At 43.7% G+C, this 12,913-nt stretch overlaps 1 protein-coding gene across 4 annotated transcripts in view; it reads right to left on the minus strand.

The window, feature by feature from the left end:
- The window catches only part of PARD3 (par-3 family cell polarity regulator), a 1,241,096-nt gene that overhangs the window by 623,321 nt on the left and 604,862 nt on the right, over nt 1–12,913 (minus strand). For all 4 annotated transcript variants that reach the window (XM_033931514.1, XM_033931513.1, XM_033931516.1 and 1 more), the window contains exon 7: nt 4,792–4,875. In XM_033931514.1, the coding sequence (XP_033787405.1) occupies nt 4,792–4,875 (84 nt within the window). The remainder of the gene's footprint in view (nt 1–4,791; nt 4,876–12,913) is intronic.

Raw genomic sequence — 12,913 nt, forward strand, 5'->3', positions numbered from 1 at the left:
CAACTAGATCAAAAACAGACATTTGGCTCTTCTATTTTGATTCATAAATTTCATTCAGAATCCTTAGTTTTCCTCCCAAAATATTCCAATGTTCCAATTTTTTTTTAATTCAGCCAATTCTTCAGTTGATTAGTTGATCTTGCTTTAGATATCAAAGGAGATAAACTATCAACTATTGATAATACATTATGTCATGTTCTTAAACAGTCAGCTTCTATAGTCCATGGATGCTTCTAGAAAAGATAAGTCTCTGAGGAAGTCTAATATAATTGAATTCTTTTGGTTTTCTTCAATGCAGTTATCTCACAGCCACCTTAAGTACTATAGCTGTATAGAAGCCACTACAGAGTGCGACTAACTTGAGAATTAAGCATACAGCCAGTTGTGGCCTCTGACACCATAAATGGTTCTGTGAAGACATAGATAATAAATGAAACAATTTCATACACTTTCAAATAATAAACATTTTTGTATAAAACAAAAATACCATCTGTCCAGTTACATAAATATATTTTGTAAGTGCAAATGTCAAATCAATGCTTAAAATATCTTCAGCTGTTCCATTTCAGAAGCTACTATGACTGCATAGCTGCTGACTGTGATTTTCAGTACTATACAATCTGCTCTGATAGTGCTAGCTTTGGCCAAGTGAAGAGTGCAAACATTTTTTTTTTTAACTCTGCTACTGACAACCTAACTAGAGTAGCATATCATCTATGTTCTAATTCTGAATGTGTTCAGAAACATACTTTCTTCAAATTAAATACAACTGAAGGTGTGAACAAACATGTGGATAAAGGTGAGCCGGTTGATATAGTATATCTAGATTTTCAGAAGGCTTTTCATAAAGTTCCTCACAAGAGGCTCCTGAGAAAATTAAAGTGTCATGGGATAGGTGGCAAAGTTCAGTTGTGGATTAGGAATTGATTATCAGATAGAAAACAGAGGGTAGGGTTAATGGTCATTTTTCTCAATGGAGGAGAGTAAACAGTGGAGTGCCACAGGGGTCTATACTGGGACCAGTGCTATTTAACTTATTTATAAATGATCTGGAAATTGGAACGACAAGTGAGGTGATTAAATTTGCAGATTACACTAAACTGTTCAAAGTTGTTAAAAAGCATGCGGATTGTGAAAAATTGCAGGTGGACCTTAGGAAATTGGGAGTCCAAATGGCAGATGAAATTTAACGTGGACAAATGCAAAGTGATGCACATTGGGAAGAATAACCTGTATCAGTTACCGGATGCTAGGGTCCACCTTGGGGATTAGCGCCCAAGAAAAGGATCTGGGTGTCATTGTGGACAATACGATGAAATCTTCCACCCAATGTGTGGCGGCAGCTAAACAAACAAATAGGATGTTAGGAATTATTTAAAAAGGGATGGTTAAAAAGACTAAGAATGTTATAATGCCCCTGTATCACTCCATGGTGCGATATCATCTGGAGTATTGCATTCAATTCTGGTCTCCTTATCTCAAGAAAGACATAGTGGTGCTAGAATAGGTTCAAAGAAGAGCAACCAAGATGGTAAAGGAGATGGAACTTCTTTCATATGAGGAAAGACTAAAATGATTAGGGCTCTTCAGCTTGGAAAAGAGACGGCTGAGGCCTTATTATGACCGGGATAGCCATGCAAAAGATTACTTGCAATTGGAAGAATTGGAATCACCTTAGTTTTCCTTTTTGGAGGGCGAGCTAATGTACAAGCGGAATAAAAATCACTAATGTAATGTAATGTAATGTACTTTAAGAAAGTCACCCCGAGTACAAGTGGATAAAAAGCTAAAGACCTGGACCAGGTATTACAGAGTTAACTAAGATATGTCTCTGAGCTTGCTTCTTAGAGGCAGAATCTCACTGTGTTTCAAGTTTCTTTATTTTTGATATACCGTCTATCAAAACAAGTGTCTAAATAGTGTACAATATAAAAAGATTGAAGAAAACAATTAAAATAGGTAAATAAAAGCAATATTTTATCAAATATTAAAAATACTAAATGGACTCACATTGACTTACATGGAACAAAAGGGAAGTTGGGGAAATTGCCTTGGAAGCAGCTGGTCAAGAACATAAGAATAGCTTTACTGGTCCATTAAGCCCAGTAGCCCGTTCTCACGGTGGCCAATCCAGGTCACTAGTACCTGGCCAAAACCCTAGGAGTAGCAATATTCTATACTACCAATACAGGCCAAGCAGTGGCTTACCCCATGTCTTTCTCAATAACAGACTATGGACTTTTCTTCCAGGAACTTGTCTAAACCTTTCTTAAAACCAGCTACACTATCCAATCTTACCACATCCTCTGGCAATGCATTCCAGAGCTTACCTATTCTCTGAGTGAAAAAAAATACTCCTATTGGTTTTAAAAGTATTTCCCTAGTCTTTGTAATTTTTGACAGTGAAAAATCAATCCACTTGTACCCGTTCTTCTCCACTCAGTATTTGGTAGACTTCAATCATATCTCCCCTTAGCCATCTCTTTTCAAAGCATAAGAGCCCTAACCATTTTAGTCTTTCTTCATATGAGAGGAGTTCCATCCCCTTTAACATCTTGGTTGCTCTTCTTTAAACCTTTTCCAGTGCCACTATATCTTTCTTGACATAAAGAGACCAGAATTGAATGCAATTAAGGCTGATACTTAATCCAGGTGAGATCCTGTGGTGTTGCATTCCCAATTTTGAGAAGTGTGCTCAGACTTTACCATACTGCTCCTAGTTCAATATTTGGAGTCTATCCAAAGCTGTGGCCTCTTTGTAAGGACTTGTTGTCTTTCTATAGATGGTCTGTCTTAGTACTTTTGAAAGTTATTTTACTCTCCTGGTTATCCCCTGATGCTTCCTCAGAGCAATTCTGACATTCTCATATGACATGGATATTGTATCGAGCACCAGAAAATACGAGATATGACATTCCAGAGGCTTGTCTTTCAGGCAGTTTAGGAGCTCTTCTGGGCACTTAGTCATCTTTTAACTGAATAGCAATCTGGGATACTCAGTAGGTTGGGGTGGGGAATTGGGTAGGGTCTGGAGTTGTGAATGTTTATACTTCAAAAATTGAACCTGTTCTATTCACTGGTGTGCTAGTTTATCTCTTTTTGATGGTATGTAGTCTTTTGCATTTTACACTGTCCAATAAAATTTTTTTAAACAAACTTATTCAGAATTACTGATGGGCAGGTGCATAGATATGAGCAAAAAATTCCTTAAGTACTACCAATTTACATTTTCAGAAAATACAGGTCTGCACGTTCCCTATACCATAAAGGGCAGTCAAGTAAGCATACAGCAATTACGACAGAAGATATATGTGCTCTACTATTCTAAAAGAGCAATCCTCTCTTCTTACTAGTTTCTATAATTGTCTCAAGATTCGTGCAGGCTTAAAAACTGTAGTACATCCTAGAAATTACAGTAAGAGCAAGCTAATTTCCAGGATACGTGAGCAATATTTCAGTAATGATTATAGATGGAAAATAAGAACATAAGCAATACCTCCACTGGGTCAGACCTGAGGTCCATCGTGCCCAGCAGTCCACTCACGCGGCAGCCCAACAGGTCCAGGACCTGTGCAGTAATCCTCTATTTATACCCTTCTATCCCCTTTTCCAGCAGGAAATTGTCCAATCCTTTCATAAACCCCAGTACTGTACTCTGCCTTATTACATCCTCTGGAAGCACATTCCAGGTGTCCACCACACATTGGGTAAAGAAGAAGTTCCTAGCATTTGTTTTGAATCTGTCCCCTTTCAACTTTTCCGAATGCCCTCTTGTTCTTTCATTTTTTGAAAGTTTGAAGAATCTGTCCCTCTCTACTCTCCCTATGCCCTTCATGATCTTGTAAGTCTCTATCATATCCCCTCTAAGTCTCCTCTTCTCCAGGGAAAAGAGACCCAGTTTCTCCAATCTCTCAGCATATGAAAGATTTTCCATCCCTTTTAACCGACGTATTGCTCTCCTCTAAACCCTCTCAAGTAACGCCATATCCTTCTTAAGGTATGGCGATCAATATTGGACGCAATATTCCAGATGCGGGCGCACTATTGCCCGATACAACGGCAGGATAACATCTTTCGTTCTGGTTGTAATACCCTTCTTGATTATACCTAGCATTCTATTCGCTCTCTTAGCGGCCGCTGCGTACTGTGCCGTCGGCTTCATTGTCATGTCCACCATTACCCCCAAGTCCCTGGTACTGTTGAGTTAGCACTGAAGACAAAGAGAAAAACAAATGCTTTCATGAAATCACCATCACTGCACTCATCTTACCGGCAGCAATATGGTCAGTATACTTGCTATAGTCACACACTGAAAATTAAAATATGCTGGAACATTCCCTGGGGTCTTCATTACATCTTAAAGGCTTCTGCTGAGCAACTGTCTTATTTAGTATAAGGGTCATTATGCAAGACTGAAGAATACCTTTTCATTGTCTACCATATTTTTACAAGTTGTAAATCACAGTCACCCTCATAGCATGCCCAGCAAGGGTAGTTCTTCAACATAATCAACTTGAGCAAAAACAAAAGCAGGGGCAATCAACACTTATGAATTTTAGCAAGGTATATTTTTAATGCATTTTGTACGACCTTTTAGTCAGTTCCTATGCTGGTTTTTTTCAGAATTAGTTTCAGCAAATGGCGTTTTCAATTCAGCTCAGGGGAAGGACATTCCTTAAAGCTATCATGCTTTATTGCACACTGTCTTTAATGCTATCTGCTTTGTTTTACCATAACGAAGATAAAATACTGAAAGTTATGATTCAATTAAAATCCTATACAATACATTACCTTCCGCCTCGGGCACTGTAAGGCATTACATGGATTCCCAAAGGCCCTCCGTCGTTGGAGACTTCAACGAGCTTTACCATATCACTGTGAGACAATGATGAATGAAGGAACATGAACACGTACCATAAAGAAAATAGAAAAAAAAAGCACACACAGAAAAACTATATTCTAAACATAACCAATGGCAATGAAAGTAGCATTACACATACCTTAAAATTAGCCTGAGGGTGTGAAATAACATCAACCATGCAAAATAACCCAATTAATATATTGAATAAAAATGAACGAAGTACATTTATTCATCTTAAATTATCATGGAATCAGCAGACAAGCGAACAGGATGCAGGCTATGATTATTAAAACAATTATTTATTGCGGTTAATGTCACCACCTTAATACAAACTAGGAGACTCGACATGGTCCGTGTTTTGGTTAGCACACCTTCATCAGGGGTCCCTTATTCGTAAAGGTATCAAATCAAACAGAAATAAACGTGAGCCTGTGTGGTATGAAATTAATCGCTGAAAAAAGTCTCTCTCGAAGCTATGCATAGAGAGACTTTTTTCAGTGATTCATTTCATACCACACAGGCACACGTTTATTTCTGTTTGATTTGATACCTTTACAAATTAGAGACCCGTGATGAAAGCGTGCTAACCGAAACATGGACCGTGTCGGGTCCCCTGGTTTCTATTAAGGTGGTGGCATTAACCGCAATACATAATTGTTTTAATAAACATAGCCTGCATCTTGTACACTTGTCTGCAGTTTTTCTTTGTGCTGTTCGTGTTTCATTGCAGACCAGTTGGATTGTGCTTTTGCTTGTTCATCTTTAAATCATCATTACATGCACATACATACACACAAAAAATTCACTTTTATTTTTACCTATTTTACCATCTTCTGAATTCCCATTTATATCCATCTATAGTATAATCAGAATTGACCACAGTCACATTCTGCGAAACTCCAGTTTCCTGCACATGCGACTTCTCATGATCAGAGAGGGGACAATTAATGGCACTATAAAGTCATTTATGTTCTAGTGATTTTCTTCCCATGATCACATACTGCCTCAACAACTAGCCATACACTGCAATGACCCCCATATGGATGATCGCAGAACAGGGTTCCATTTGGAACCTGATCAGTGCTGCTTTATGCCCAGCCAGAAAGTGTCACAATGTGAGAAGCATTTCAGTATATGCTTCCTTATGGCACTGAAAGCACAACTAAAGCAAGCATGTCATAGGTTGCATGAAGTGCTGTCACAGGCATGTGAGTCTGTGAGGTAGATACTATGCTCCTGTCTACAAAGTAAGGCAGAAAATCATTGCTGCACATGCTCTAAACCAGGGGTGGCCAACCTTTTGGCTTCCCCGGGCCGTACTGGCTGAAAATTTTTTTTTCTGGGACCACACAAACGCTTAGCCATAGTCAGGCCTCACCAATGAGGAGCTGCTTTGACACGCAGCTCCTGCTTGGTAAGGCCCGACTTTAGTACAGGAAGAGCCGGTCGGAACATACAGCGAGTGATTTCCTTCACTCGCCGGCACTCTGGCTGCTCTCTCCTGCCTCTCCCGCTGCCCTCTCCAGTCTCCCCCACAAAAAACCGTATTCATGGTTTTTCAAGATTCGCGGGGGTTCCTGGAACTGAACCCCTATGAATATCGGGGGAGTACTGTATTTAAAAATAGTGCATACTATGGGGCTCATTTTCCAAAAAGAAAAGCATCCAAAAAGTGGCTTGAAAAGGCAGATGGGCATTTTTCTTGCCAAATTCTTCTAATTTGCTATTTTCTAAACCTATTTTCTAGATGGATATCTATGCTGTTCCTCTAAATCTCAAGGGGGCTTATTAGAGGTGTAGTATGAGCGGGACTAGGGCGGTCTTATGATTTGGACGTTTTTCTGCCAAAATCAAACATTGAAGAATAAGTCCAGGGCACAGTTTGTACATTTGGAGCTGTTTTAATAATAAACAAGTGACTAAAATGCAGGGCAGGTTTAATTTGTCGAGGGTCCCTAGGCGCCCAAGTATACTGGGCCCCCTGCTCCGCCCCACCCCACCCCACCATGCGCCCAGGCGGAAACAGGAGGCTGCGTTAGAGGGAAGCTTTGGGCAAGCAGCACCACTTGCACAATTATAGTTCCCGTTGTCTTTCTTACCCACGTGGCTTGCTTGTCTTACTTTCCGTTGATGGGGGGGGCCGCGTTGCCGATTGAGGTGGGACCCGCATTGCCAATCGGGGGGGGCCTGCATTGCCGATCAATGCTGGAGGGGCCCATCGCCGTTTGGAAAAAACAATGTTGATGCCTTCCTTCATCGGGCCCCCCTGACCATTTCGGGCCCTAGGCACGTGCCTACTTGGCCTATCCCTGCCCTGCTAAAATGTGACCAAATAACCACGGGGACTTTCCAACCCTCCAAGACAACAACAGTCCCAAACCAGACCCGGGGTTCAGAGCAGACCTAAACTGGGATCAATTCACTACTATCGATTGGCAATCCTTCAACAAATTCTATAACAAATATACCAACTCCTTCTGTAGACTAGACACCTGCCCCCCTAACGTCATGAAAACGGCTCCAACCCACTTCAAAGCAAATATGCTGGCATGGGTCAACCTCCTACTGTCTACCGGAAGCTTCCCAGCAGAACAAGGCCACATCTCGATCACCCCAATCATAAAAAACACAAAAGAACCACCCAATATCCCGTCCAACTACAGACCGATCGCAAGCATCCCACTATTCACCAAAATAGCAGAAGGGCTGGTTAATGCCGAACTTACCACATACCTTGATAAATTCAATATCCTAAATGACAATCAATCAGGCTTTCGCTCCAACCACAGCACCGAAACCATTATAGCCTCTCTCCTAGACCACCTTCACAAACTCTTCAGCCAAGGCTCCAGCGCCTTGATTGTACAACTCGACCTGAGCAGCGCATTCGATCTGGTCGACCACAACATTCTCCTTGACTGCCTCTCCTACATAGGCATCTCGGGCCAGGTCCTTAACTGGTTCCACGGGTTCTTACGGAACAGATCATACAGGGTATTCAAAAACGACGCCTTCTCATATAGCTGGGAGAACTCCTGTGGCGTGCCACAGGGCTCCCCCCTATCTCCCACCCTGTTCAACGTCTACCTCGCCTCCCTAGGAAACCTTCTGCAAAACCTCAAGCTCAAATTTTTTATCTACGCAGATGACATCACTATAATCATCCCGCTAACCAGTTTTACATCAGAGCTCCTTACCTTCCTTTCAAGCATACTCAATCAGATAGAACACTGGATGTTATCATACAGACTAAAACTAAACCCGGATAAAACAAAATTCTTCCTAGCAACCCCCAAAGATAAAATCAAAGACACCACAATTCAAATAAAAGGATCCGTTTTCCCCCTTGAACACAACCTAAAAATACTCGGCGTCACACTAGACAAACATCTATCCCTCGACAAACACACGGACAATACCGTCAGAAAAAGTATCTCGGTGCTTTGGAAACTCCGCACCATAAAAAAATACTTTGACGAAACTTCATTCCGCCTGCTAGTACAATCCTCCATCCTCAGCATATTGGACTACTGCAATATCATTTACTTAAGCTCCACAAAAAAAACCATCAGGAGACTCAAAATGATCCAGAACACTGCTGTCCGCCTCATATTCGGCCTGAAAAAATGGGAACACATCACCCCTTTCTACCACAAACTCCATTGGCTGCCATTAGAATCCAGAGTCCTATTCAAATTCGCCTGCTTCTGCTATAAAACAGTATTTGGTTTATCCCCAAGCTACATCATCCCTCACTTCGCCCTAAATCACAGCATCAAGGACTCCCGCAGAATCCAACTATTCGCCTACCCCTCCCTTAAACTCTGCCACTCTAAAAGATTCCTCGACAAAACCCTCGCCTTCCAAGCCACTAAGCTAAACCCATGGTTATCCCAAATGGCCCTCAAGGCCCCCAACTACCTCGGCTTTAGAAAACTACTCAAAACCCGCCTCTTCCAAGACCAGGATCCCAACGCCCCTTCTATCTAACACCCACTCTCCCCTCTACATCCTTCCCTCACCCCCCCCCCCCTGGCAACTTTGATCAATTTGTTATTGAACCGCTCATAACCCCGCTCAACTGCTGTAAACCACTTGTAACCTTGTTTAATTGATGTGAACCGCCTAGAACTCTTCCGGGTATGGCGGGATACAAAAATAAAGTTATTATTATTATTATTTAGACAAGACTCCCCACTACAGAATGACACGGTGACAAAATTCTGTTCACATCCCCACAGATAACTGCAGAAAACCATCCCATGCCATACTTTAGGACTCCTTTTACTAAGGTGCGCTAGCGTTTTTAGCGCACGCACAAATTACGGCGCGCTAAACCGTGCAGCCGTTCGTGGGGTACCTTGTCGAAGGCTTTTTGGAAGTCGAGGTAAATGATGTCTATGTGTTCACCTTTATCCATCTGGCTGTTTATTCCCTCAAAGAACTGTAGTAAGTTCATGAGGCATGACCTGCCCCTGCAGAAGCCATGCTGGCTCGCCCTCAGCTGCCCATTTTTTTCTATGTGCTCGCAGATGCTGTCCTTAATCAGTGCTTCCATCATCTTATCCGGAACCGAAGTCAAGCTCACCGGCCTGTAGTTTCCCGGGTCACCTCTCGATCCTTTCTTAAAGATAGGCGTGATATTTGCTATTTTCCAGTCCTCTGGGATCTTCCCAGTTTTCAAGGATAGGTTACATATTTGCCGGAGTGTTTCCGCTATTTCTTTTCTCAGTTCTTTTAGTACCCTTGGGTGGATTCCGTCCGGGCCCGGTGATTTGTCGCTTTTCAATCTATCTATCTGTCGGAGGACATCCTCATGGCTTACCTCTATTCGCTCCAGCTTTTCATCTTGATCCCCACCTATGATCTCCTCGGGTTCTGGTACATTGGATGTGTCCTCGCTCGTGAAGACCGACGAGAAGAACTTGTTTAACCTGTCCGCTACCTCTTTTTCCTCCTTTACCACTCCCTTTCTGTCTCCATCATCCAACGGTCCCACTTCCTCCCTCGCCGGTTGCTTCCCCTTCACGTACCTGAAGAACGGTTTGAAGTTTCTCGCTTCCCCAGCCAGCTTCTCTTCGTATTCTCTTTTTGCTTTCCTAACCACTCGGTGACATTCTTTCTGGTGTTTTTTGTGTTCCTTCCAGTTTTCCTCAGTTTGGTCCTTTTTCCATTTTCTGAGCGATGTTTTCTTGTCACCTATTATCTTCTTCACTTCCTTTGTTATCCACACCGGGTTTTTTGTTCGATTCTCTTTGCACCCTTTCCTAAACCTGGTACAGATGTACAGAGGTCTTGTGCTTTTTGCACTGTGTCCTTGAGTAGGGACCAGGCTTTCTCTACGGTCTCCATATTTCGTGAGCTGTTTCTGAGTTTCTTTCTCACCATTTTCCTCATAGCATCGTAGTTCCCTTTTCTAAAGTTGAGCGCTGGCACTATGGTTCTCTTCACTTTTGATGTTCCTACTTCTAATTTGTACTGGATCATGTTGTGATCGCTGTTTCCTAGTGTCCCTACTACTACCTCCTTTGCGGGTCCCCCTAGTCCCTTGAGGATTAGGTCTAGAGTGGCATCTCCTCGTGTGGGTTCCTTGACCAGCTGTTCCTGAAGCAATCCCTCACAGCCTCTAGGAATTTGGTTTCCCTCGCACAGTTGGAGTGTCCCGTGGTTATCTGCAGGGACGGGAACGGTGATGAATTTTGTCACCGTGTCATTCTCTATTCCCCACAGTCCCCCAGTGGTAACCACCCCCCAAAAAGTAAATTAAATAGTACATACCTGTCTGTCTACCAGCTGCAGATATTATTCCCAGTCCTAGAGCAGCAAATAGTTCTCTGGAATAGCCTGGTGGTCAGTGCAGTGAATTGCAGATAAGGGAACCCAGGACCATATCCCACTCTAACTTCTCCATGAAAACCCACTCAGAACCAACTATGCCATCATATACATGACACCTGCAGGCATAAGGGCTATTGGCATGGTGTACAGCTGGATCCAGTAGGTATTTGCGCAATGTTCCCGCTAAGCTGCGCTGGGGTGCGCTGGCGCTCAAAATATTACCTCGCAGCGCACAAGTTTCTCGTCACAGCGCACACAGTGTAGAGCACAGTTCTTCAACCGCCGGTCCGCAAACAAAATCTTGCCGGTCCGCGAAGGATTCGGTCCCCGCCGCAACGAAAGGCCGGCGTCAGCTGACTTGCAACTTCCTGTTGCAGTCGCTGTGCCGGGACTCCTGCCTTCGCCGGGACTCCTGCCTTCCACCGCGTTTGCCTCCTGCCTTGTCTCCGCACCTCCAGACCAGCAGCGGCAGCTGTGTATGCTTTTAACTTCGGCACAGAGCTGCCCCTAATCAATAGTTTAGCGCGGTTTCATAAGGCAGCCTCGGGGCCTTTGCTAGGCCGGCCCACATCGCATCATCGAAGCGGGCCGGCTATCAAAGGCCCCGAGGCTGCCTCATGAAACCGCGCTAAACTATTGATTAGGGGCAGCTCTGTGCCGAAGTTAAAAGCATACAGAGCTGCCGCTGCTGGTCTGAACTCTTGGGCCGCTGAAGGAGGGCAAAAAGCAGCTGTCCTGGAGGTTTCCCTTCCTCTCGCCTTTACAGGTTCCTTTTTTCCACCTTTTTTTTTTTCCTTCAACCGGCAACGGGCCCCAGCATCGACATCAATCAAGTAAGTTCCACTGTCAATCAAGCGGTTCTGCTCGGCCAAAGCTTCCCCTGTGACATGAGCCACCCTCAGGGGAAAGAAAGTGACCCACAAAGGTGAGGGGAAGGGGGGCAGATGATGGAAGTTGGGGGGGGGGGAGAGAGAGAGAGAGAGAGAAGGGGCAGATGATGGAATGGAGGAGATGAGAGAGAGAGAGAAGGGGACAGATGATGGAAGTGAGAAGAAGGGAGAGAGAGCAGAAGGCAGATGGATGTCAGTTGAGAAGGGAGAGCAGATGCTGAATGGAAGTGGGGAAAGAACACATACTGGATGGAAGGAGGAGATAAATAAAGGGGGAAGAAAATAGTAAGATAATGGAGGGGTGAGGGAAAGGGGTGACAAGCTGTGTGTAGACACAGTGAAAAGAGGGAAACGGGACTAAATAGTAAGAAAGAATTTAATTTAGATGGAGGCAGAAAATAGAGAAGGAAGACCAGAGAAGAAAAGGGAAGAGAGAGCAGAGAATGATCAGATCTGAGTGGAGGAAATGAGAAGAGAGATATGCTAAAAACCACAGGGGGGAGGGAAGGATAGAGATGCCAGACCATGAGGGGAACAGAAGGAAGATGATGGATGCTAGACCAAATTGGGGGGTGGGGGGGGGGCAGGAGGAGAGATGGCAGGGAAAGACAGACAGTGAATGGAAGGGGCAGATGCTGGACTGAAGAGACAGAGAAGGTTATCATGCTGCTGTACCGGGCCATGGTACGCCCTCACCTGGAGTACTGCGTCCAGCACTGGTACTTTAAGAAGGACACGGTACTACTCGAAAGGATCCAGAGAAGAGCAACTAAAATGGTTAAGGGGCTGGAGGAGTTGCCGTACAGCGAAAGATTAGAGAAACTGGGCCTCTTCTCCCTTGAGCAGAGGAGATTGAGAGGGGACATGATAGGTACTGAAGGGAATAGACTTAGTAGCTAAGGCAGGGAGAACGAGAGGGCACTCTCTAAAGTTGAAAGGGGATAGATTCCATACAAACGTAAGGAAGTTCTGTGGTAGAAAGCAACATATTTATTTGGCTCATAACTTGCTGGCGCCCGATATTTTTAGCTCACAGTGAAAAAAGTTTGCTCACAACACCCGCCCGCTTAGAGGGAACACTGGAGGGCACCCCATACACTATAAAGGGGGTATGGTGAGATGTGTACACGGGCCTTTTCAGGCGAAGTTCATTGCATTGCCCCCTAAGGTGCCCAACTGCTCTGCTGGGATGTCTGTGTGACCAGTCTGCTAAAACTGCTGGCCCTTACTACATCACAATGGCTTGTTTTGTACATTTTTCTTTTGGACATTTTTTTTCAATGGTTCAAATCAGAAAGATAAATGCACGTCTGAAGAACGGCCA

The sequence above is a fragment of the Geotrypetes seraphini genome, chromosome 2 (genome assembly GCF_902459505.1).
Source record: "Geotrypetes seraphini chromosome 2, aGeoSer1.1, whole genome shotgun sequence".
NCBI lineage: Eukaryota > Metazoa > Chordata > Amphibia > Gymnophiona > Dermophiidae > Geotrypetes > Geotrypetes seraphini.